This window comes from Manihot esculenta, chromosome 5 (genome assembly GCF_001659605.2).
Source record: "Manihot esculenta cultivar AM560-2 chromosome 5, M.esculenta_v8, whole genome shotgun sequence".
Classification (NCBI taxonomy): Eukaryota; Viridiplantae; Streptophyta; class Magnoliopsida; order Malpighiales; family Euphorbiaceae; genus Manihot; species Manihot esculenta.
In genome coordinates, this window is record NC_035165.2 from 5,206,320 (window position 1) to 5,228,858 (window position 22,539).

At 34.3% G+C, this 22,539-nt stretch overlaps 2 protein-coding genes across 2 annotated transcripts; both read right to left on the reverse strand.

Moving 5' to 3' along the window:
• Positions 1-2,058: 2,058 nt before the first annotated feature.
• LOC110615722 (UDP-glucuronic acid decarboxylase 4) lies at positions 2,059-5,548 on the reverse strand. Its single transcript, XM_021757769.2, has 6 exons — positions 4,588-5,548; positions 4,151-4,230; positions 3,963-4,046; positions 3,796-3,870; positions 2,971-3,063; positions 2,059-2,580 (listed from the first exon to the last, which is right to left on the reverse strand). The coding sequence occupies exons 1-6, from the start codon at positions 5,360-5,362 to the stop codon at positions 2,353-2,355; spliced, it is 1,335 nt and encodes a 444-aa protein (XP_021613461.1). The 5' UTR covers positions 5,363-5,548; the 3' UTR covers positions 2,059-2,352.
• Positions 5,549-14,024: 8,476 nt separating this feature from the next.
• On the reverse strand, positions 14,025-15,102 carry LOC110614651 (pectinesterase inhibitor 6). Its single transcript, XM_021756256.2, has one exon. The coding sequence runs from the start codon at positions 14,748-14,750 to the stop codon at positions 14,160-14,162; it is 591 nt and encodes a 196-aa protein (XP_021611948.1). The 5' UTR covers positions 14,751-15,102; the 3' UTR covers positions 14,025-14,159.
• Between the last annotated feature and the right edge of the window lie 7,437 nt (positions 15,103-22,539).

Here is a 22,539-nt window from a genome sequence, read left to right on the forward strand (position 1 = left end):
AAAACTCGCTCTTTTATTCAAATATCTTCAAATCAACATAAAGCTTGTTAAAATATGAAAGATCGAAGGAAAAACATCTAAAATGAACCATGGGAGAGCAAGAAATCACCGTGGCCGAAAATGGGGAGAAAACTCGCCCGTTTCGGCTATGGAGCTCTTATATAGGGGCTGGCAGACCACTTTTCGGTAGCCTAAAGTGCCTCCAAAACTCATGCAAGTTCGGCGGCCGAACCTTTGAAACTTTCGGAAGCCTAACTTGCCCCCCTAAACCATCCCACGTTCGACGGCCGAACTTGGGGTTCGGCGGCCGAACCTGGAAATGTTTCCTTGGTCTTTTTCATTTAAAACTCAATTTCCTTTTTGCTTAAAACCATAAGATACATTAAAACATTTTATAAAAACATGATTTTACCCTTCTAGAGGTTTTCGACATCCGAGATTCCACCGGACGATAGGAATTCCGATACCGGAGTCTAGCCGGGTATTACAATAAGGGTCTCAAACTAACCTAAACCCCAACACAAACACATATAGCAATCCATACAACATACATTATCCATAAACTCAACATTAACCCTAACAACAAACAACTAATTTAAACATGCATTTCTACCCCATAAACTTTCATAAAACTTGCTTAGAACATCGAAGAAGGTGAGGATTGACGCTTACCTCTTGAAGATCGAGAGAGGGCGTGACCTAACTTGGAGATTTGGGGAAAACGGGTTCCGGAGGTCTCCAAGCTTCACAACTTCGATCTAAGCTCAAAATCTTCAAGAACCAAGTTAAAACTTGTTAAAACTTGAAAGATTTGAAGAAAATCATCAAAACCAACCATGGGAGGGCATGGACTCACCGTGGACCGAAAATGGGGAAGAAAACTCACCCGTTTTCGGATACGGGGCCTTTTATAGGTGGTTGGCCAGACCACCTTCGGAAGCCAAAAGTGCTCCCTAAACTCCACAATGTTCGGCGGCCGAACCTGGATTTCCCTCTATGGTCACTTTCATTCAAAACTCAATTTCTTTCTTACTTAAAACCATAAAATACATAAAAACATTTTATAAAAACATAATTTTACCCTTCTAAAGGGTTCCGACATCCGAGATTCCACCGGACAATAGGAATTCCGATACCGGAGTCTAGCCGGGTATTACATTTTGTAATATGGTAGGAAACCTTATTGGAAAGGGTTCAGATGGATACAAAGAGCCCTCTGCTACTGACCCTAACTACACTTACCTTATGCCATATCTAGAAGAAAAGAAATAAAGATATTTGTTGTTTGTATAATCTGATTCTGTTGTTACATCATGTCGCATCTCTATTGATTTCAACCTATTTCAGCAGAGTGATGCTTTTATTAATCTCTCTCTCAGCCACATAAGTTTTGTTCAGTTGCTATTTGGTTTCCTCTCTTTTGGGATGTATCAAGTTTAATTGTAATGTGCCTTGGCTAAATTAATTTCCCCTCCTATTGTTATTGTGGTAACTAGAGATAGTACAGATAAGATAATATATATTATTGCTATATGATTATGGTGTTTCTCTATTGTAGTAGAACAGGCACATGCTATTTTGACTGTTGTTGAAACGACGTACGTTGCAGATTTTCATTCTACTATATATGAGACTGATTCGACTAACATGTATAATACTCTTTATAGTTTGTTGATATTCCCTTCCGTCAAGTAAATACTGTTACAAATATAACAATTAAATTTTATTTGAAAATTTTATTACCACTGAATTAACAATAATATGATTAGTAGGATTAATAGATTTGTATTCCTTATTCTAATAAAACTTTACTACTAATGGCAGCTATATAATGCGAATATTAATTTGCAGGGACCAAAAAAAAACTCTCATAGTCTTTCGCATTTAAATTTGTAATTTCGTTTTTCGTGCATCTGAAAACCACAAATTGCAAATCCTTAATTGAAGAAAGGAAGAGACCGTTATAAGGAAGAGACCGTTATGTATGATAATAGAGCCGTAAATGAACGGGGTAAGCCATTGTTGATGCTGCTACATATATCGATTGCATCAATAAAATAAAATAAAATAAAAAGTAATTTTAATTGCAATACTCGCTGTCTATTATCTTCAAAGAGAAATTACACGCAAAAAAAGAAAAAAGAAGACATGGAGATTATGAAGCTGACTGCCAAATAAATGCCAAGGAACACCTCCAAGTTCCTTCCTCATAGAACAAGGTACTCCTTTGCTGGTACTTTTGTTGCCACTGTAACTGTATTGTTGTTTTAAAGGGCAAAGACAAATTGGTTATCTACCAAATAATTATGTTGCTTCTTCTGCTGCTCAAGGAAAAAAAAAAGAAGTTCCAACTTAAGCTGTTGAAATATTGCTAGTGGTGCTAGCTTCGTTGTGGTCCCCAAAGATGCGTTGCCGGAAATCTGATACCATCAATGGCAGACCCTTCCGAAGGGATATCTTGGGCTCCCAGCCGAGCATATCTTTTGCCTTCGTAATATCAGGCTTCCTCTTGTGTGGGTCATCTTCTGTGTTAGGCCTGAACTCTATCCTAGCATTCGGATCGATAGTTTCTTGGACCACCTACACCAACCAAAAAGGGACATGCTGAGTATGCTTGCAAAAGCAATTAGTGATTGTGACCCATACAAGGTTCCATCAATTGTACAGTAAATCAAGTGAAATATGAGAGAGAGAGAGAGAGAAAGAGAAGAATTCCCATATTAAGCTTTTTGATTAAGAAAAATTATCATTATTTTAGTCTAAACATGCACACTGATTCTAGGTAATCATAATGTATCTCAATACCAGCTGATGGTCACAAATCTTAAACCACAGTGTAGATGATCAATGTCATGGAATGCGTCTGTCCAGGACAATATCTAAATATGCTGACTTAAAACCCAAAAAGGAAATTGGAATGGTACTTAAATGGATAAATAGGGATATGAAGCAGAAGAAAAACAAACTTACCTGAGCAAGCTCAAGCATGGTAAATTCACCGGGATTGCCAAGATTGAAGGGTCCCACATGTTCCCCTTCCATAAGACGCATCAGACCTTCAACCTGATTTTTGAATATAAATACAACAGGACAGCAGTGTAAATCTCGAGCACTGCCAGCAGAAACTATTAAAACAAATCCATTGGATTCAATCAAAACATGTTTTGGTAGAAAAAACAAGGCATTTCAAAAGGCTCAGCAACCCATACGCATTTACTTTTGAATAATAAAATAATGAGAGGAAATGTCAATTATAAATGCTAAAGGGCACAAAGGGATCCCGCTTTCAATGAACAAATGAACTGTTTAATAAAATTATTTTAAAAAAGAAAAGAAAAGAAACCAAACTGCACAATACCATACCTACTGCATACCCCACGGACAATTATAAAGGAGGCCCACTTGGGGTTTATATTTGGTTTGGGTAATGGTATGCATGTGGTAACTGCTACTTAACTCCAAGTTACAGAATTGAGTAAAAAGATATCTGTTATGTATGCGTTGCAAGTGAAAGTAAGAGATTAATTATTGGATCGTCCTTCCTCATCACGTGTAAGTGAAAAATGGGCAAAGTTGCGATGCCAAATGCCAGAGGCATTAGCTATGCAAAAGCAGAATACATTATTAGTTCATAACGTCTGCTAAAGTTATACTCAAATGATGTCCAATCTAAAGATTCACTCTTTCACTTTGAAATTTGGATTCGAAAACAAAGGGGGAAAAGAAAAGGAAAGCCAAAAAAAAAAAAGGCAATAAAGCATCTCTAAAGAGAGGAATTAAAAAGGGACTTTTTACCAAATCAGAAACATATTGGAAACTCCTTGTCTGCTTCCCATCACCATAAACAGTCAAAGGTTCCTTCCTTAATGCCTGCAATGAATGTCCCCCCAATTTCGTCAATTGCTAACTCCACAGGAAAAAAATATATACATATATTTTTATCATTTTAAACTTCTACCGACCTGAGCAACAAAATTACTAACAACACGGCCGTCGTCAATGCACATTCGGGGCCCATAGGTATTGAAAATTCTAGCAATCCTGACCTGTGAATTATATAAAGTATCAATAAAGATCACATTTTTAACTGACATTTTCATGTGGCAAAGTTGCAAAAAAGAAACGAAAATGGTGATTTAAATTTGCTAACCTCGACACCTGCTCCTCTGTGATAATCCATTGTCAAAGTCTCAGCTGTCCTCTTTCCCTCGTCGTAGCAGCTTCGGACACCTGTCACATTTTTAAGCAAAAAAGCTTTTTGGTCAGATCTAGAGTTCAAAAATGAAAAAATCTCGACCGTCAGATTTTTGACCCGCAAATTGCGCATCTCTTTGACCCTATTATCCCGTGTCCGATCTAAGGTCAAGAGTCAGCATTCTGAACCGGCCACCAACTCCACCACCGCCACTTGAAAAGACAAAACACGACAAGGCCTTCCCAACATTTGCCTCGTGCCAAGCTCGCGTTAGCATCGCGCCTTTTGTACTTCTAACTTGCGCAAGCTTGTTCACGAGCTGACACGTTGCCGGATCCCGATCGCCGGATAATATTTTAATTGAAAAAGCGAGAGAGAGAGAGAGGACTCACCGATGGGATTGACGTTGCCCCAGTACGTCTCGACCTGCGGGTGCTGAAGAGGATCACCGTAGACCTCGCTGGTGCTGGTGAGCAAAAATCTGGCACCGACCCTCTTCGCCAGCCCTAGCATATTCAATGTCCCCACCACATTGGTCTTTATGGTCTTCACCGGGTTGTGCTTGTAATGCACGGGTGATGCTGGACAAGCAAGGTGATAGATCTGGTCCACTTCCAGCAACAGCGGCTCTACGACGTCGTGCCGGATAAGCTCGAATCTTGGGTTTTTGAAGTGGTGCATCACGTTCTCTTTCCTTCCCGTGAAGAAATTGTCCACCACGATCACGCTGTCACCTCTTTCGATCAGACGGTCCACCAAGTGTGACCCAACAAACCCAGCCCCACCGGTCACCACTATTCTCAAACCCTTCCGTTTGAGCCCCAACGGAATCTTCCCGCCCGAATTCATCGACCCAAACCCAGCCATGCGAGGTTCGTACAATTTGTATCTGGATGATGCTGACTCGCTAGAGAAGTGAGCAAGGGCATCAGAGATCGGCTCATATTTGTGGTGGTGCACATACGGCGCCTTAGAAGAGGAAGAAAGGACGGTGAAGAAAAGGGTAGCAATAACAATGCCGACGAGGACAAAGACGAGTCGCTGCTCGCGGAGCATGTAACGAATTGGGCGGGTAAAGGAGAGCCACCGCTTGGGAGGCTTGGGCGAGTAGGAGTCGGTCTCATGTTGGGTGTCGTCGTGGCCTCTAAATATCAATTCCGACCCCATCTTCGTGACTAAAATTTGAGAATGAAATTGAGAGATCAAGAACAAAACTTCTTCCAATCTCGCTGTGAAAGCCTTTTCTCTCTTTTGTGGTTTGTTTTAGATTGATTCAAGAGTTCAGAAGGACTCGTTCGCCAGAAACAGAGTTACCGGCTACGAACTTGCGGTGGTTTTTGGCGAAAGCGAGTTTCGCTATTTAAAGAGAGAGCAGCATTGAAATAAGGTTTCTTTGAGAATATAATTACGGAAATGCCACGCAAGTATACTGCTGCTCTCTTTTTTTTGGTGAGAATTTTAGAAAAGTAAACGGTTGTCATTAGGTGAGAATTGAGAGGATTCGAATATTTGGTAATTTGGTAGCATTAATTAATTTTTGTTAATGGAAATATTTTCATTAACAAGTTGGCGTGTTGTGTTTTGTTTTATTTTATTTTATTTTATTTTATTTTATATTTTACTTTTAATTTCGTTAAGCAAACCTTTAACGCAAGTTAAATTATAGATAAATATTTACCTATATTCAGTTAATTTATTTTCGTATTATAAATAAATTAATTTTATTATAAAAAAATAAATAAAACTCATTTTGATGTTTGTTGAATTCACGATAATTCGAATCGCTCAATAATTTAAAAGTTACTTTTATCTTATAGAATACTTACATTATGCAAATTTTACCCAAGTAAAAGTCTTTTACCAAGAAATTGTATCTTATAGCAAATAAATAAAATAGAAATATTTAATTAAAAATTATTATTTTTTATAAAATAAAATATTCATTAATTATTTATTTTTTTAATTCACCTATTTACCTTTAAATTCTATTTAAATATTTATCTAAATTTTATTAATTTATTTTACCGCATAAATCATAGAGTTTATTGTGAGATGTGAGCAGTATTTGATTTAAATTGAAAAATTAATTAAATTAAATTGATTTAAAATTTTAATTTGATTTTTTTTATTTTAATTCGATTGAATTTTTAATTTTAAAAATTTTAATTATTTTAATTTGATTCAATTTTAATGAGAAAAAATTTAAAAAAATTTAAATCGAATTGATTAGCGATAATAATATATTATTTTTAATATTATGGAGAAATTAAATCATATTAAAATTAAAATATTTTAATTAAATTTTAAAATATTAAAAATAAAGTGTAAAAAATAAAAAATTTATTAAAAATTGAAACCGATCAAATAAATTGAATCGAACTGAATCAAATCGATTCAATTCGATTCGATTTCTTATCAAAATCAATTCGATTCGGTTTTTATAAATATTAAAATTTTAATTTTTAATTTATTCAGTTCGATTTAATTTTAAATCGAACCGATTAAATGGTGACTCTTACTTATTCCGTAAAAAGATATTGCTTTTCATTTCTATTTAATTATTATATTCAGAATATTCTTCAATCAACCAACTATATATATATATTCTAAATGAGTTTTTTTTTAAAAAAAAAAAAGAAAAGGAAAAGGAAAAAGAAAATGCATCCCATGCTTGGCCTATAAATTATGTATGGTATAATCATCACAAAAAAAATTGACCTTGCAGCTTACAAGCGCAGGAACTGGGTGCATGCCTTAGCAGTTAGCCTTCTAAGTCGGATCATTAGAGCAAGAACTACACGTTTTTTTAAATATTTAGAGCACTCAAAATAGAAAAAATTAATCATTTTTAAGGCATTCAATTTATCTTTCAGAAAAACAAATAGATGTGTATTTTATAAATTTTAAGAATTTAAGTAATGTAATAATACTTTTTATCCAAATCATCTTAATAAATTAAAGATTTGACCTAAGTTGCTAATTGCATTAAATTCATTGCCTAATTTTCCTGCATTTCTTTGTTTGATTTCCTTTTCTGGATGAAGATAAGGTTGTTAATTTCTTTTTTTACATTTATTGTCATCATATTTTAAAGCTTAGATTTTATCTAAATATATTACTACTATTTATATTGTTATTTTTGTATATTTAAATATAGTAATATTTTTTTATTACAATTAAATTAATTTATACACACTAAAATTAATTTATTATATATTCATAAGCTTAATCTGGTGATAAAATGCATATAAATAAATCTGAGAAATTTCAGATTCTATTCTCTCAATTTTTATTTATCCATTTAAAAAAAAATTAATTTTTTACTGCTTTTAAAAACAATTTTTTAGATATCGAATTAGTAAGTAATGCTAAAGTGTTTTAATTAATAAGCAATAGAAGCTGAATTGAGTAATTTGTTAAGTTTATTTTTTATGCATATTAATTATTTAAAGAAATAAAAACATGTTTGACAAAAAATTGGATAAAGGGTGAAATGAATAAATATCACTCTTCTTTTATAATTTTTTTAATACTATTTTCGTCTTTCTTTAAAAAGAAAAGTAAAAATGTTGAATGATCAGAAATAGGTTGTGGCTTTAAGGAGAAGGAAGGGGGGTGGGGGAATGCTGAAGTGAAGATTAGGTGTGTTATTATATATTGGTGTGGGATTTGCTATTGAAAAGTCAAGGAGAGAGCCAATTGCAATTGCAATTGCAATTGCCTACTCAAAACGCAGTTTGGTGGAAGCTTGGAGTGAATTAAACGCACATTTTATGGCTAACCTAACTTGTAGCTGCACTTATATTATATGCCCTCCATCCCCCTTTTTTCTTTCAAACGGATATCGATTTGAATGGATTCGATTTTAAATAAATTTAAAATTAAAATTAAATATTTAAAAAAATTAAATGAAATTATAAAAAAATTAACTTAAATTAAATTGATATACTTTAATTCAATTAAATTTTTTAATTATTTTTTTTAGTACTTACATTTTATTTTTAATATTGTAAAATTCAACTAAAATAATTTAATTTTAATTAAAATCTAATATTTCTAATATTATTAATTAATCAAGTCATTTTGATTTTATTAAAATTTTTTCTAATTTAAAATTTTAATCAAATTAAAATAATTAAATTTTTTAAAATTAAACTAAAATTATAAATTAATTTAATTAAATAGATTTAAATAAAATACTGTTTACTCTTGATAAATTGAAATATTTAATCTGAAATTTTTCAAAATTCAACCATATGCTTTTTTTTATCCTTTTATTATTATTTGTTTATAAGGCTTGCTTTCTTTCATTCTTTTAAAGCCATAAACCACTCCGCGTAATTGTAACACTTTCTTCAACATTCCTTAAATTTTCATCTTTTCGTAGACAAAGCAACAATATCTCATACTTTATAATATATAGGGATCAGAGCCTTTGAGATATTCAAGTTTAAGTAAAGAGAGATTCGTGAGAAAGCACATGCATTTTCGTTCGACGTTAAATAAATTATATTTATTTTAAATTATGAAATTAAACTAATTTTTTATTTGGATTATTTGTCATAATTTCCAAATAGATTGATATATGCATTTAACAAACCCATTCTTGGGTTTGATTTTCGTAGACACTTTAATTTATTCGTATATATTTTTAAATTCGTGTATATAATTTTACCATTGGTTAATCATCAATTTTCTAACATCTGAATTTACAAATTCAGATAATTACTTTTTTTTATTATATTTATCGATTTAGATTTGATTATTGTTATTATATATTTTATTAATAATTTTTTATACTTAATAAAAATTTTAAGTATTACCTCAATTAAAAAAATTTAAATAATATGAACGAACAATAACAATAATCAGATTTTGATAAAATAAATTTGTAGTTAATAAATTTACATATATGGTAATAATATTGATGGAATTTTGCTTACAAAAGTCATTTCAATACTTAAATTAATATTTTAAAGAAATAAAAAAATATAATAAATAATTTAGAGTTTTAATAGTATTAGAAATAATATATCTTTATCTATATTATCGTTTTATTTTTATATTATAAAAAAATTGAAATAAATATAAATTTTTTAAAAAATTTAAAGATAATGTGATCAACTTTTCAATAAAAAAAACACTAGCTAATTCTACGAAATTAGACGAAATGAAAGGAAATAGAAAGAATCACTAATCTATTAATTAGTGGTGTTTGTTATTAATTGATCGGTGATATTATTACTAAAATTTTAAAAAATATTATATTTATCTCAACTTTTTTAAAATATACCACCTTACATCTCTTCTTTTACAAATTTCTTCTAACCACATAATTATTCTAACAATGTCATCAGCATAATTTCATCAATATTATATACAATACATTTTATATATAAAATATTATATAAGTTTTATATTATAATAAAATTACATTGCAAATTTCTATTAAACTAAATATTCATTTTTAAAATAAATATATTCAGTTATATAATTCATGTAAAAAGTTAATAATATGGTTATATTCAAGGATGGAGCCAGGTGGAGCCATGGGGATGCGAGCTTTTCTGAAAAAATTTAAATTATATAAGGATGTTTAGATAGTTTTATATATAATAAAAAAATTATTATTAAATCTCCATATATTTACCTCAATTTTATATTTATTTTAATTTTATTAAAGTATAAAAAAACGATCATATGAATAAAATTATATTTATCTCTCACACTATTAAAATTTTAAATTATTTATTATATTTTTATTTTAAAATATTAACTTATGTCGAAGCGACTGTAATAAATTTTTATTATCATCTTATATCTTATTTCTTACATATTTCTGTAACCACAATATAATATTGTTCCGAACATATCATCGGACTACCATGATAATACATTTTACATATAAAATATTATATAAGTTTTATATTATAATAAAAGTTACATTGCAAATTTCTATTAAACTAAATATTTATTTTTAAAATAAATATATTTAGTTATATAATTCATATAAAAAGTTAATAATATGGTTATATTTAAGGATAGAGCCAGGTGGAGCCATCGGGTGTGAGCTTTCCTGAAAAATTTTAAATTATCTAAGAATATTTAGATAGTTTTATATATTAATAAAAAATACTATTAAATTTTTAAATATTTAAAAAATTTATTAATTAAAATTTATTTTAAAATTAATCGATTAAAATATTTATACTTACAAAATTAAATTTTTTAATCTTTTTATCAAATAAATCTTTATTCATCTTCAATACTCTTTAATTCATTTAATTTTAATTGTTCATTTTATTTTATTTTTTTTATTCTCTATTTTTTTAATTTAAAAAATTTATTTTTTATTTTTAAAATTTCAACTCTAATGTGAAATTCTTTTAAAAAATTATTTATTTATTATATAATTTAATTATTTGAAAATTTTTTTTTAGTATTTTAATAATTCAATATTCGACACTCACATATTTGGTTTCATAATAAGTGCATTTGAATAAATTTGAGAGATTTCAGATTCTATTATTTCAATCACCAATTATAATCCCCATTTAAAAAAAAAAATTTAATTCTCAATTTAGTGATTGTTTTAGATTATTTTAAATAACAGCTTTAATATAATTAATGACAGTTCCTTATCGAACTAAAAAGCTACAGATTTTTTTTTTCTTTTAAATATAGAATCTATCTTCTCAATTTTTAGATTTTTTTTTTTAATTTTAAAAATGTATATTGCATTTTTTTCAGGACTACAAGTTCAGTGGATGTAACGAGATTAGGATTGAGAAGGTTGGCGACTGAATAGAAGCAACTTAGAAGAAAGATTAAGTATAAAAGGAAGAGGTGCAGCAAAGCTCCTCACCCATCAGTGTTGTAAAAATAGCTTTAAACAAATAAGAAGTTATAAGAAAGGAAAAATAAAAAATCTTACATATAAAAATTATAAGATTTAACTAATGTTTATATGGTAAAAAATTTTAATTTAAATATAAAGTATTTTAAAATAATATTTCGAAATGAATTTAAAATTAATACAATGATGCTTGTGTTAAATAAATTTTCAAATAACAGAAAACAAACTTTGTATTTTGACAGCACTGTTATTTCAAAATGGCAAAAAAAAAAAAAAAAAGGAAGACGACAGCATTGTTTCGTCCATGTAAAATTAAATTTGTTAATTACAGCCGGTGAATTTTATTTCTCCAAAAAAATTATTATATCTGATGACTGCTGTGTTTTACTATCTTTCACTATCTTTGTGAGAGGCCGAATACACAGTGACAAAGCCGGCTCATGACCTGCAAAGTTCTACGAGTGAGAAGATCTAGCCCATTCACTCTTGAAGTCGGGCTTTTCTCAGAATTCAGCATTCTCTTTCCGAACCCGGTCTGGACGCTTAGCAAAATGAGAATTACTGGCTCAACTTCGAACTGCTCGGTTAACCCGCGTGCTAAAAGGGAGAATTAAATGGTCGTTACGTATGGAGCAGATATCTGATATTTTCATGCGACCGTATCCGTATGGCAGAGACATGTGGTCCAATGGCAATGAAGCCATTATACGTCACTGAGACGCATCATTCTCTTAAACCAAACTTATCAAATCCTTTATAAAATCTTATTTTCTAGATTTTAGATCACCAATATTAAATATTTATATCAATAGCTTATTTTTAAAACTAATAAAATTTGTTCTTAATACATATTAAATGAGAATATATTAAGAAATATATAAACTAATATGTTAATAAAGAAAGTGGTATGTTATTAGATGGGATAAAAAAATGAAAGCAATCAATTTTGTAAGATAAAATCGGAAAATCAAGTTTTATAACAAAACCGTTTCCTTTCAGTTTTCTAAAAATATTGATAATTTTTATTTAAAAAAATGAAAAATGAAAAATTCATTTCTTAGTAATTTTGCATATTTTAAAAATAATTCATTATTAATTAAGATTCAAAATATTTTTATAGAAATTGATATTATTGAAAATTTTATTTTTTAATTAGATTACATTACTTTTCAATTTTAATTTACTCTATCAAGAAATAAAATTTTAAAGAATCTAGTTATTTCAATTAAATTAATTTGATTTTATATAATATATTAATTATTTTTCACTAGCACATGAATTTTAGAAATATTATTTAAAATAGAAAAAGGAAAAATGAACTATATAATAAATATTTGTTTCTATAAATTTGCATAATTTGTTAACAATATATTATAATTTGATTGGATTTTGCTCACAAAAACTGAAATATAAAAACATACAAAGGTTCCGTTTTGTTTCACAGAAAAATAATTTTTATATTTTTTTAATGTTAAAGACATTCAGAAAATTTTATTAATATAAACTATTTTATATCGAGAGAAAAAATGATTAAAAAAATTTTCTTTTTATCATTTTTTATAATTTAAAATTTTTATTAAAGTTTTTATATATAAATTTATTAATAAATTTTAGTTTTTAAATTAAAATTAAATAAAAAATTTATTTTATTAAAAAATAATTTTGTTATGAAAAATATTTTTTAAATAGAAGTTATTTTCTAAAAATAAATGAAAGAAATTTTTTAAAGTGTAGAAATTTTTTTTTAAAATAAAGTTGTTATTTTTAAAATAACTTAATTTTATTTGATAAAAAAATATTTTTATTAATTAATTTTTTTTGAATATTTCAAATATTAAAAAAATATAAAAAATATTTTTTATAAAATAAATAAAGTTTTAATTGTGAAATTAATTTAATGCGCAGAATTTGAGCCGAAATTTTGTAGAAAAAAAAGTTAGAAATAAAGTTTTGGTTTGTATTAAAAAAAAAAAACTCTTAAGTTGAGATTTATGGTATTATTTATTTATTTTTTAATTAAAAAGTTAAGCAGTTGTATAACTTTTCCTTGATATGTTTACTTAGATAGAATGCTTGAATAGATTCCATTGATAAAAAAAAAATATTTTTTACATGGTCCCATACCTGTCATATAGTACAGTCCCTACGATTTCCAGAAGTTCATCATCAAATCTTGTCTACGAATTTCATAATTTTTTTTTTCTTTTTATTAAGTGCACTATAAATAGATATATTTTTACAGCTAGTTATTGGAAATTAATAAACGTTACACGTCAGCTTCCATGGAGTGGACCAGACAGTTGGATTTTCTTTCCACATGGCTCGGAAATGACAGAGAAAAAACTGTAGAGAAATTAACTTGAGATGACCAAATTCACCGACAAATCAATGACTTGGCAGATTATTGATTTCCCTTGCAGAAGAGTGGTGACTCATCCTCCGAAAGCTTGACTTTTAATGTCTTTTCAAAACAGGTCGATAGAAAATCGTTGGAAACTGAAAAAAGACCAAATAATACCCTTCCTTTTGCATGTTGTGTTGAAAAATATCAGTTTGGTTATTTTCCACTCTCACTGCAGACCCAAATATTACTGGTGGGACTGTGACTGTGACTGTGACGTGAACGGTGGCTAATTTGTGGGCAGTTGTGTAGCTAAGCAGTCCACGCCTTTGTCTGACATTTTAGACTTTTTGTGTTTTTTTTTTATGAATATTTCACAAATGGCTCAGATGATCCACGCCAACACCAGCGATCCTTTTCTTCCACCCCCTCCAATTTCTCCCTTGAAAAAAAATATCTGCAGTCAATATAATATCATTAGACACTGATTCAGGTATACACATGGCATGGGGATCCTAGATTGCAATCGGATAATGTAAGGGTCCTCGTATGTCTGTTGTTCGATACTTAATGTTTCCATTTTCATGGGTCAGGGCCCCATTGCACTCCCATGAACGCCCGAGAAAAAAGTCTGAAACTTTAATAATAAACAAGTACTATTACTGCAAAGGCTTATGGATTCACATAAGAACAGAACATACACAACTGGAAGATATTGGGCTGGCTTAATTATTCCAATAATATTAGGATCTGGTATTAAATTAGGATTAATTGGTAGAGCTTCCCAAACCAGTAGATGCAAGTTTGTTGACAAGAGCCAGAGCGTTGCTGGTAATATAGGTGACTCTTGTGACTCTGTTCTGAAGGACTTGTATAACTTGTGTGCGAGTGTTTTGCTCCTCAAAACCATCCAGACAAGTGTCTTCATCAGTAAGTGCAGCACTCATCCATGTAATTATATCTCCCATTTGAGTATCGAAGCTGGTGGCGTCAAGTTTCCTGAGTACACCAAGCGATTTGTGAAGATTGTCAATTGTGTCCTGGAAGTTCTCAATGCAATCTGACAGGGCAATTCTGTTTCTGTTGCCTTTGACGAGTCTGTTTTTCTTCAATTTGTTGAGGTATTGACTAGCGTTTTTAGCCTCACCTATTGTGACCGAGACCCCAGCCCGAGCCCACTTGCTAGGACTTCTTCTAGCTATTCGTGAAAATGAAGCTAGTGAATGGATACAGAGATTCTGATACCTGGTCACACTACATGCATCTCTAACATAAGTGTCCCTACTACTGGAAGCCCAGCCCCTGAAATTTAGCCATGAGAGGAATAGGAAGACAATGAATAAGATGGCAAGTCTCATTCTTTGATAAAAATGGAGAAAAACTAAAGATTGGAAACTGAGACTCAGGCTAGGTACCTAGGCTATGAACTCAGTAGAAGATAGACATTTTGTGAGATGGGGGAGTGTGAAGCCAAGAGATTTGCAGGGGAAACCTTTATAAAGGGAGTCTAAAGCTGATCTGGAAAGAGTAGGTTCCCTTTTACAGAGAGCTTTGCTAGAAAGAGCAAGAGGCTGGTGAGTGTAATAATGAAAGAAGATCTGAGTGGGGTTGTGAGATGAAGTATTTAGGTTTGGATGGTGAAGAACATGTGAACAGGCAGGTGAGTTTGTCATAGATTTGGGATGAGGGAATATATATTCTAGATTTCTAAATCACCTTTTTACATGAGAAATTGGGTAAACAATAAATTTTGAGCACCAACCCAATGTTCCAAGCAAATCAAACTAGAAGATTTCAATTTTCAATACAAAATTTGAAGTTGAGAATGAAGACAGATGATTAATGTCAATTAGCAGCAGAAGCATCTCATGGTAGGACCATTCACGCAGATAAGCAACCTATTAATGATGATAGAGAATTGCTAATTGCTGAAGGAAACTAAAAGTTATTAGCAAAAGAATAATAGTTGAGTTGGAAATGGGAAGGATCGATTTGTGGCAATAAGAGGATTGAGAAGAAAGCAAGTGGGCAATTTGTTTTTGTTGAGTTCTGTCGTTTGGTGAAACGGCAAAGTTTAGGCAGCTACACAAGACTTTGCTATAAAGACAAGGTGATTAGATCACATCTTCGTAGCTTGAAATCACATGATTCTGTTAAATCATTTAGTCCACATGAAAGTAATAAATCACTGCACCAAACTTTGCTCGGTGGTCCTGAACTTGATTACCTACACAGATCAGTCCACAGAGAGAACAAAATCGCCGGCGAGCAATCTCCTAGGTCTCGATGTCTATTTGATTTGGGCTCATTTAAGGCCTGTAATATGTGGGCCAGCTACGGAACTAAAAAGTATCCAAATCAGATCCTCGCAGGCGGCGCTGCTGCTGATTGAAATTTCCGTCTATAAGCCCTAAAATCCCCAAAATTCTGCGACTTTGTGAAGTCCTGCCAAGGTGGTTTTTTTTTCCTCAAAAATATGGCTTCATTGATGTAAAAGGGTACAAACCCAAACAAATAACCATGATCAAACAGGCCAAGGATACAAAGGAATAAAAAGAAAAGTCTATCCTGAAAACCTAATTCGAACTAAAAAAACTTGAACCTATTGAATATTTGGATCCGAAACAGGTGAAATTAGCGCCACTTCTAATTTGGTACATCAGCCAGTTAAAGAAGAACCATATGAAGTAAAATGACACTTTAGCAAAGCATCAAAGAAGAAAAAACATGAAATACATATTAGAGCATTGTCGAAGACCATTAAATAAAAGTTCAAATCTGTTAGCTATTCCAAGAGATAGAAAAACATATCACAACGCAGATTCAAGAACATTGTAGAGGAGTCATCATAAAAAAAATGAGGATTCAACCTTCTAATCGAGACAACTACCACACCCACGATCAAGAGAGACAACATGCAACCCATTAGAAGGCAAAATAAGAGACAACCAACAACAAGCTCTGCAAGTATAACAAAACCAAAGCTAGGGAGGAATCAACGAAAGGAAACCAGGAGCTCATCCTCTGGACTAGGACGGTTACCTCAGCCTGAATCACGGGAAGTAACATGCAACCCAACATAAAAACTAAGCCACTGCCTCACCTCCCACTTGCTAAACAAAAACCATTGGAGCCCCATGGATTGAGAGTTGACAACTTGAAAAGAAGAAGAGAGAAACCAACAACATAAAAGAAAAAAAAATCCCAACTAAGAGCCCTCCACCTTAAGTACCGCTGCAAAAATAAGAAAAAAAAAAAGAAGAGATATATGCATCCCACTTGACTATAGAAGGACAAATCCATGGCTGAGTAGGGGAGGCTTTCCCATTCGGAGGGGCAGAGAAGCCTCTGAGAGGCACAGACATCAGCGAGACCTGTAAATGAGGGGACTAAATATCAAAGAGAATAAGTAAATTGAAGTGTGAGTAATTATTTTGAATGGTTTATTATTTTTAATGATTTAATTATTTTTTATGATGGCCGAGCCCTAGGCACCTAGGCGACTAGACCTTAGTTCTATTAGGGTCCAATGCTTGGGCCTACTCCTTGTACAAGTCCAGGACTTGTCCCGATGAGCCGCGCTAAGCACGGATTTGCACATGGGGACCTGGTCTCAGATATCCGTTGACCTTGAATGGAATTAAATGGCCGCCTAACGATAGAAAAGGACGCAGTATATTCGTACGTACTGCTAATGTGATTATGACAGGAGGATACAAGCGCAGGACGACAGTTACACATCACTAAAGGACAGAAGAGAAAAGGAATAAAAGGAAACAAGGAAGAGAGAAAAACCAAACTTACCAAAATAAACTCTGAGCTTAACCCCTTACTGGATCTCAGACATCAATCGACATTGTCTGTGGAGACGAAGGAAATCTTATCATCACCGGAGTTCTCATCATCGTTTCACCCACTCAGATCCACATGGCCAACTACAGTGAAAACCATACTAGAAACACCTCAAACAACCTAAGCTCAACCCATGAGCGTCCACAGTTCTCGTTCTTTAGCCCAACCATTCCAGTAAATCAACTACCCATGTTATTTAACCCTTCACCAAACTCAGCCGGGACCATGCCCCAAACTATCTTATCTAACCAAGAACTGTAAAGTATTGCACTTCAATTACAGAACACCGCCCACTGGCTAGGCCAGATGTTACAGCAGAGAGAACTCAGTACTATGTTGAGCATATCACCTGTAGTCGAGGGGCTCAACATCAATGAGCTCTAATCCACATTGAACTATCAAATCTCGTAACAGAGCAGTAAGAGGATAGACGATGGAGACGAAGAGGCTAGTCAAAGAAACGACTGGCAACCCGAGCTAGAGGTAGGATAGTGAGGGAGATTATTAAGAATGACGGGGCTGTGAGCTACTTTTTCAAACCAGCAAAAAGGTCAGAGAGTGAAGAGTTAGCAAGAAAATACCGCCTAGAAAAGAGATCCAGAAGGGAAGACGCAGACGTAGACCAAAAGTTAGAAAGATTGAAAGAGCAACTGCTGACAGAGTTGGGAGTACAAAATAATAGTAGTCCCCTATTGCCAACCTCATCGCCATTTGTAAAACGGGTTCAACAAGAAACCATACCAAATGTAACGACCCGAAAATCGGACCGCTACCGGCGCTAGGATCCAGGTCGGCTTAAAGCCGCCGGGACCCGTAGCAAGCCTGACATACAACCTGTGAACCTGTTTAATCCCATACATGATCATGAATATACAAAAAAATTTGAACTTTTCTTTTCTTTTACCAAGCTTAACCTGTGCATGCACATAAACATATACATAAACATAAACATAAACCCCACACTGGAGCTCTCAACAAATGCTCCAATGGGGCATCTCATCATACACAAGCTTGGTGGAACAAAAAACATTTAAAACATAGATCATGCTTACAAGAGGGATTATCATGCAAACTCGGTCAAGCACAACTTCTAAACCTCAATCTCATAATCAATATTTACATAACATAACTATTCATAACTTTACATCATTATACAATTTGTCATGTCCACATTCTAACTATTACAACTCAAGACTTCATTCACCTTGACTTCTCTGTCTAGCCAGAACCTGCAACCCTGGGGGATTAGGGAAAAGGGGTGAGCTACTAGAGCCCAGTGAGCAGAATAATAAAACATTTAAATCATATGCTATAATGGAATGCAACACATCACAGACAAATCACATCACGGATGGTATTGTCACCAAGAGTCCTCTACATTCCAAAGTGCCGGGACGTAGAATGGGTCAACCGGTCTTTCTCTTATCATAACATAACATAACATAACATTCCAATGTGCCAGGGACGTAGAATGAGTACAACCTGGACTTCCGTACCATACCGTATCATATCACATCGCATCATATCGAGGACTAAGGATCATCCAATATCCATCCACATCATCATCAAATTATGTAATGCAACATATTCGTGAATTCTAATGCAAACAACCTAGATCATCACATGGCATTCATGATGCATGAACATGCTCGAAACTTTATAATTGATTTGCTTTAAAACGTAAAGGTTTATTCTACTCACCTCAACTAGCTCTGACAATGACTGAAGCAGCTGACTCACTGCTGGGGTCCTCGGTTCCTCGGGTCCGAACCTACACAGGTGGACTCAAATGAGGGACCAAACAACTAGAACATAACTCTAAAAACATCCCCCCAAAAATCCCCTAAAACACCTCAAAACAATCATGCAAAACATGCAAAGAAAGGCTGAACAGGGCACTTTCGGTGGCAGGTTCGGCGGCCGAAAATCCCTCCAGAGCCGAAAGTCAGGCAGGTTCGGCGGCACCTTCGGCGGCCGAAACTCCCAGACAGAGACGAAACTCATGCATGTTCGGCGGCACTTTCGGCGGCCGAAAGTGCCCTCCAGAGACGAAAGTCTCCTTTCGAGGGCAGGCTTCGGCAGCCGAAAGGCTGGCCTCCCAGGCAGGTTCGGCTGCCGAACCTGGTTTCTGCCAAAAGGGCAGAAACTTGGTTCCTCATGCACATTTGCCTCCCAAAACCTTCAATCATGCATATAACTCAACCAAAACATGCATAAACACATACATAAGCTCCTAGGGGCTTCAAACTATCTTAAACCCCAACTACAACACATCAAGCAACCACAACCATCATACATTGTCCATAAAACACATAAAACCTAATAATACTCTACTAACATAAACATACATTTCTACCCCATGAATCAACTTAAAACTTGTTTAAAACATAAAATGAGCTCAAGATCGGCCCTTACCTCTTGAAGATCGAGAGGAGAACGACCCTAGCTCGGAGATGGGAGAGATTGAGCTTCTTGAACCTCAAAGCTTCAAAACTTGCTTTATACTCGAAAATCTTCAAAACAAAGGTGAAAACTCATAAAAATCATGAAGAATGGAAGGAAGAAACTCAATATCGGTGAGGGATGGCGGAGAGCTCACCTTGGCCGAAAATGGGGAGAAAAGCTCACCCGTTTCGGCTAAGGGACCCCTTTATAGGTGGCTGGCCAGGCCACATTCGGGGGCCGAACGTGCCTCCGCAACGCATGCAAGTTCGACGGCCGAACATGAGGTTCGGCGCCCGAACCTGGACTTTCCGCACTTATGCTTCGGGGGCCTAAGGCACACCCGAAGCGCATGCATGTTCGGCGGCCGAACCTGGGTCTTCCTCCAAGATTATTTTCATGCAAAAACTCATTTCCTTTTTGCTTAAAACCATGAAATACATTAAAACATTTTATGAAAACATGTTTCTACCCTACTAGAGGCTTCCGACATCGGAGATTCCACCGGACGGTAGGAATTCCGATACCGGAGTCTAGCCGGATATTACACTAAAGAAGTTCATGATGCCAACTATGGCAGTCTATGATGGGACGGGAAACCCCTGAGAGTATGTTTTAAACTACAAGACATTCATGGAGTTGTAGACTCATTCGGACGCCCTAATATTTAAGGTCTTCCCAACCACCTCAATAGGACCAACCCGAGCATGGTTTAACAGCTTGGAGTCGGGGAGCATCAAGAACTTCATAGACTTGGCTAGTATATTCATCAGCAGATTTATTATCAGAGTTCCTGCGAAAAGAAAAACGAGCTACTTAGAAACCGTGTGACAGAGAAGGAATGAATTCCTGAGAGAGTATGTGGCCAGATTCAACTCTAAGGCTTTATAGATAACCGAGCTGGATGAGGGAAGGGCAGTAGAAGCTATGCAAAAGGGCACAACCTCCTTGGAGTTTTTTGGGTCACTATGCAGGAAGCTCCCTACTACCCTGTCAAAGGTGATGAAAAGGGCAGAGAAATATATGAGGCAGAATGACGCCTTGACAACTAGCCGATTTGCTAGGGATGACAGAGAATGAGGCAGGGTAGGGGAGGATAAGAGTCAAGACAGGTCAGAAAGGAGACAGGACTGGGGATTGAAGGCATTGAACAAACATTGATGGGAAAGAAAAAAAAATAGAGACCTTATCAACCCTGGCTCCCCACTGAAGTCACTCCCATGAACGTGTCCAGAGCTGAAGTGCTCGTAGCAGTCCATGACAAAGATTTTGTGCAATCGCCCAAGCCCATGAAAGTAGAGGCAAGAAGGAGGGACCTAGATAAATACTGCCAATACCACAAAACACATGGCCATGACACAAACGATTGCTATGAGTTAATGAACAAGATAAAAAGGCTGACTAAGAGGGGGCCATCTTTAAAATTTTGTAAACAAGCCAGAGGGCTAGAGGCAACAACAAGGTGCGACTGAAGAAAGGCACAGAAGACAGATTGGAGCACTAATAAACAACGGCTCCAGTACAATGATCAACATGATTGTTGAGGAGTTTGGAAGTCGTAGGAGCAGGAGGGGGAAGAAGAGAGGTAGAAATGAAAATGAAAATGGCGCAGATGTGATGCAAGTCGATGAGCACTACCCAATAACCATCTCATTTTCCCTAGAGGATGCATAGGGGGTGCAGATTCCCTATGGCGATGCCTTGGTCATTGAAGCAATCATCCACAACTTCAAGGTTCGTTAGGTGCTAGTGGATGATGGCAGCAAGGTGAATCTATTATCCTACCCGGTCTTCCAGTAGATGAAAATACCCGAGAAGCAGCTCGTCAGGGACCAAGCCCCGATCAAAAGGATAAGGGGAACCCCGGTAGCGATGAAAGAAAAAGTAAAGGTAGCCCTCACTCTAGGGGAGTCTCCCTTGTCATGGACTTACTACGCAGTATTCCTGATGGTGAAGCTAGCTCTGAGTTACAATGACATCTTGGGAAGGCCAATGATGTATGATTTTGAAGGAGTGACCAACATTTTGTATCTGACCATAAAGTTTCCAACGAAGGTAAGGGTCAGAATCATCCAGGGAAGGTGGGAGGAGGGCAGAGCTGTATACCTAGCCACGATAAAGGAATAATGAGCCCAACCAGAGGAGATAAACTCTAAAGTTATGGAGGTCAGAGATGAAAAGAAGGAGGCCATGATTGAACCTGTGGACAAGCTAGAGACTTTCCCATTATCTGTAGAAGAAAGCAATAAGATCTTCAACATTAATTCGAGCCTAGAAGAAAGTCAAAAGCAAGCTGCAATGGCCTTAATCCGGCGGCATGCTTCAAGCTTTGCCTAAAAGCCTCGGATATGCCGAGGATCGATCCTAAGATAATGACCCACAAACTGAATGTCATCCCTGATGCCAAGCCAGTGAAACAAAAGAAGAGAGTCTTCAGAAAGGAGAAACAATAGGCCACGAGGAAAGAAGTGGAGAAATTAGAAGAGGTCAAGTTTATTAGGGAAGAAATGTAGCCACAGTAGTTAGCTAACCTTGTATTAATAAAAAAGGCCAATAGGAAGTATAGGATGTGTAGCACGAGCCAAGGGCTTATCGCGTTGAGCCCGAGCCTCATTGTTGGCTGATCTCGTTCAAAACAGATAGCTATGCAAGGGCTTCATCTCGCTGAGGCTCCACCGCATAAGCTGTTAGGAAACTCAGAGATTTACTGCAACCCAAACACGCAGCGAAAAAATTAAAAATCTTTGTTATCCTTCCCGGGATTCGTGTGTTTCGTTTATTTCAAAAAGAAGGATACAAGACTAACCTGTTAGACTCGACAAGAAGATACTATTGCGGACTGATGGTGCTGCT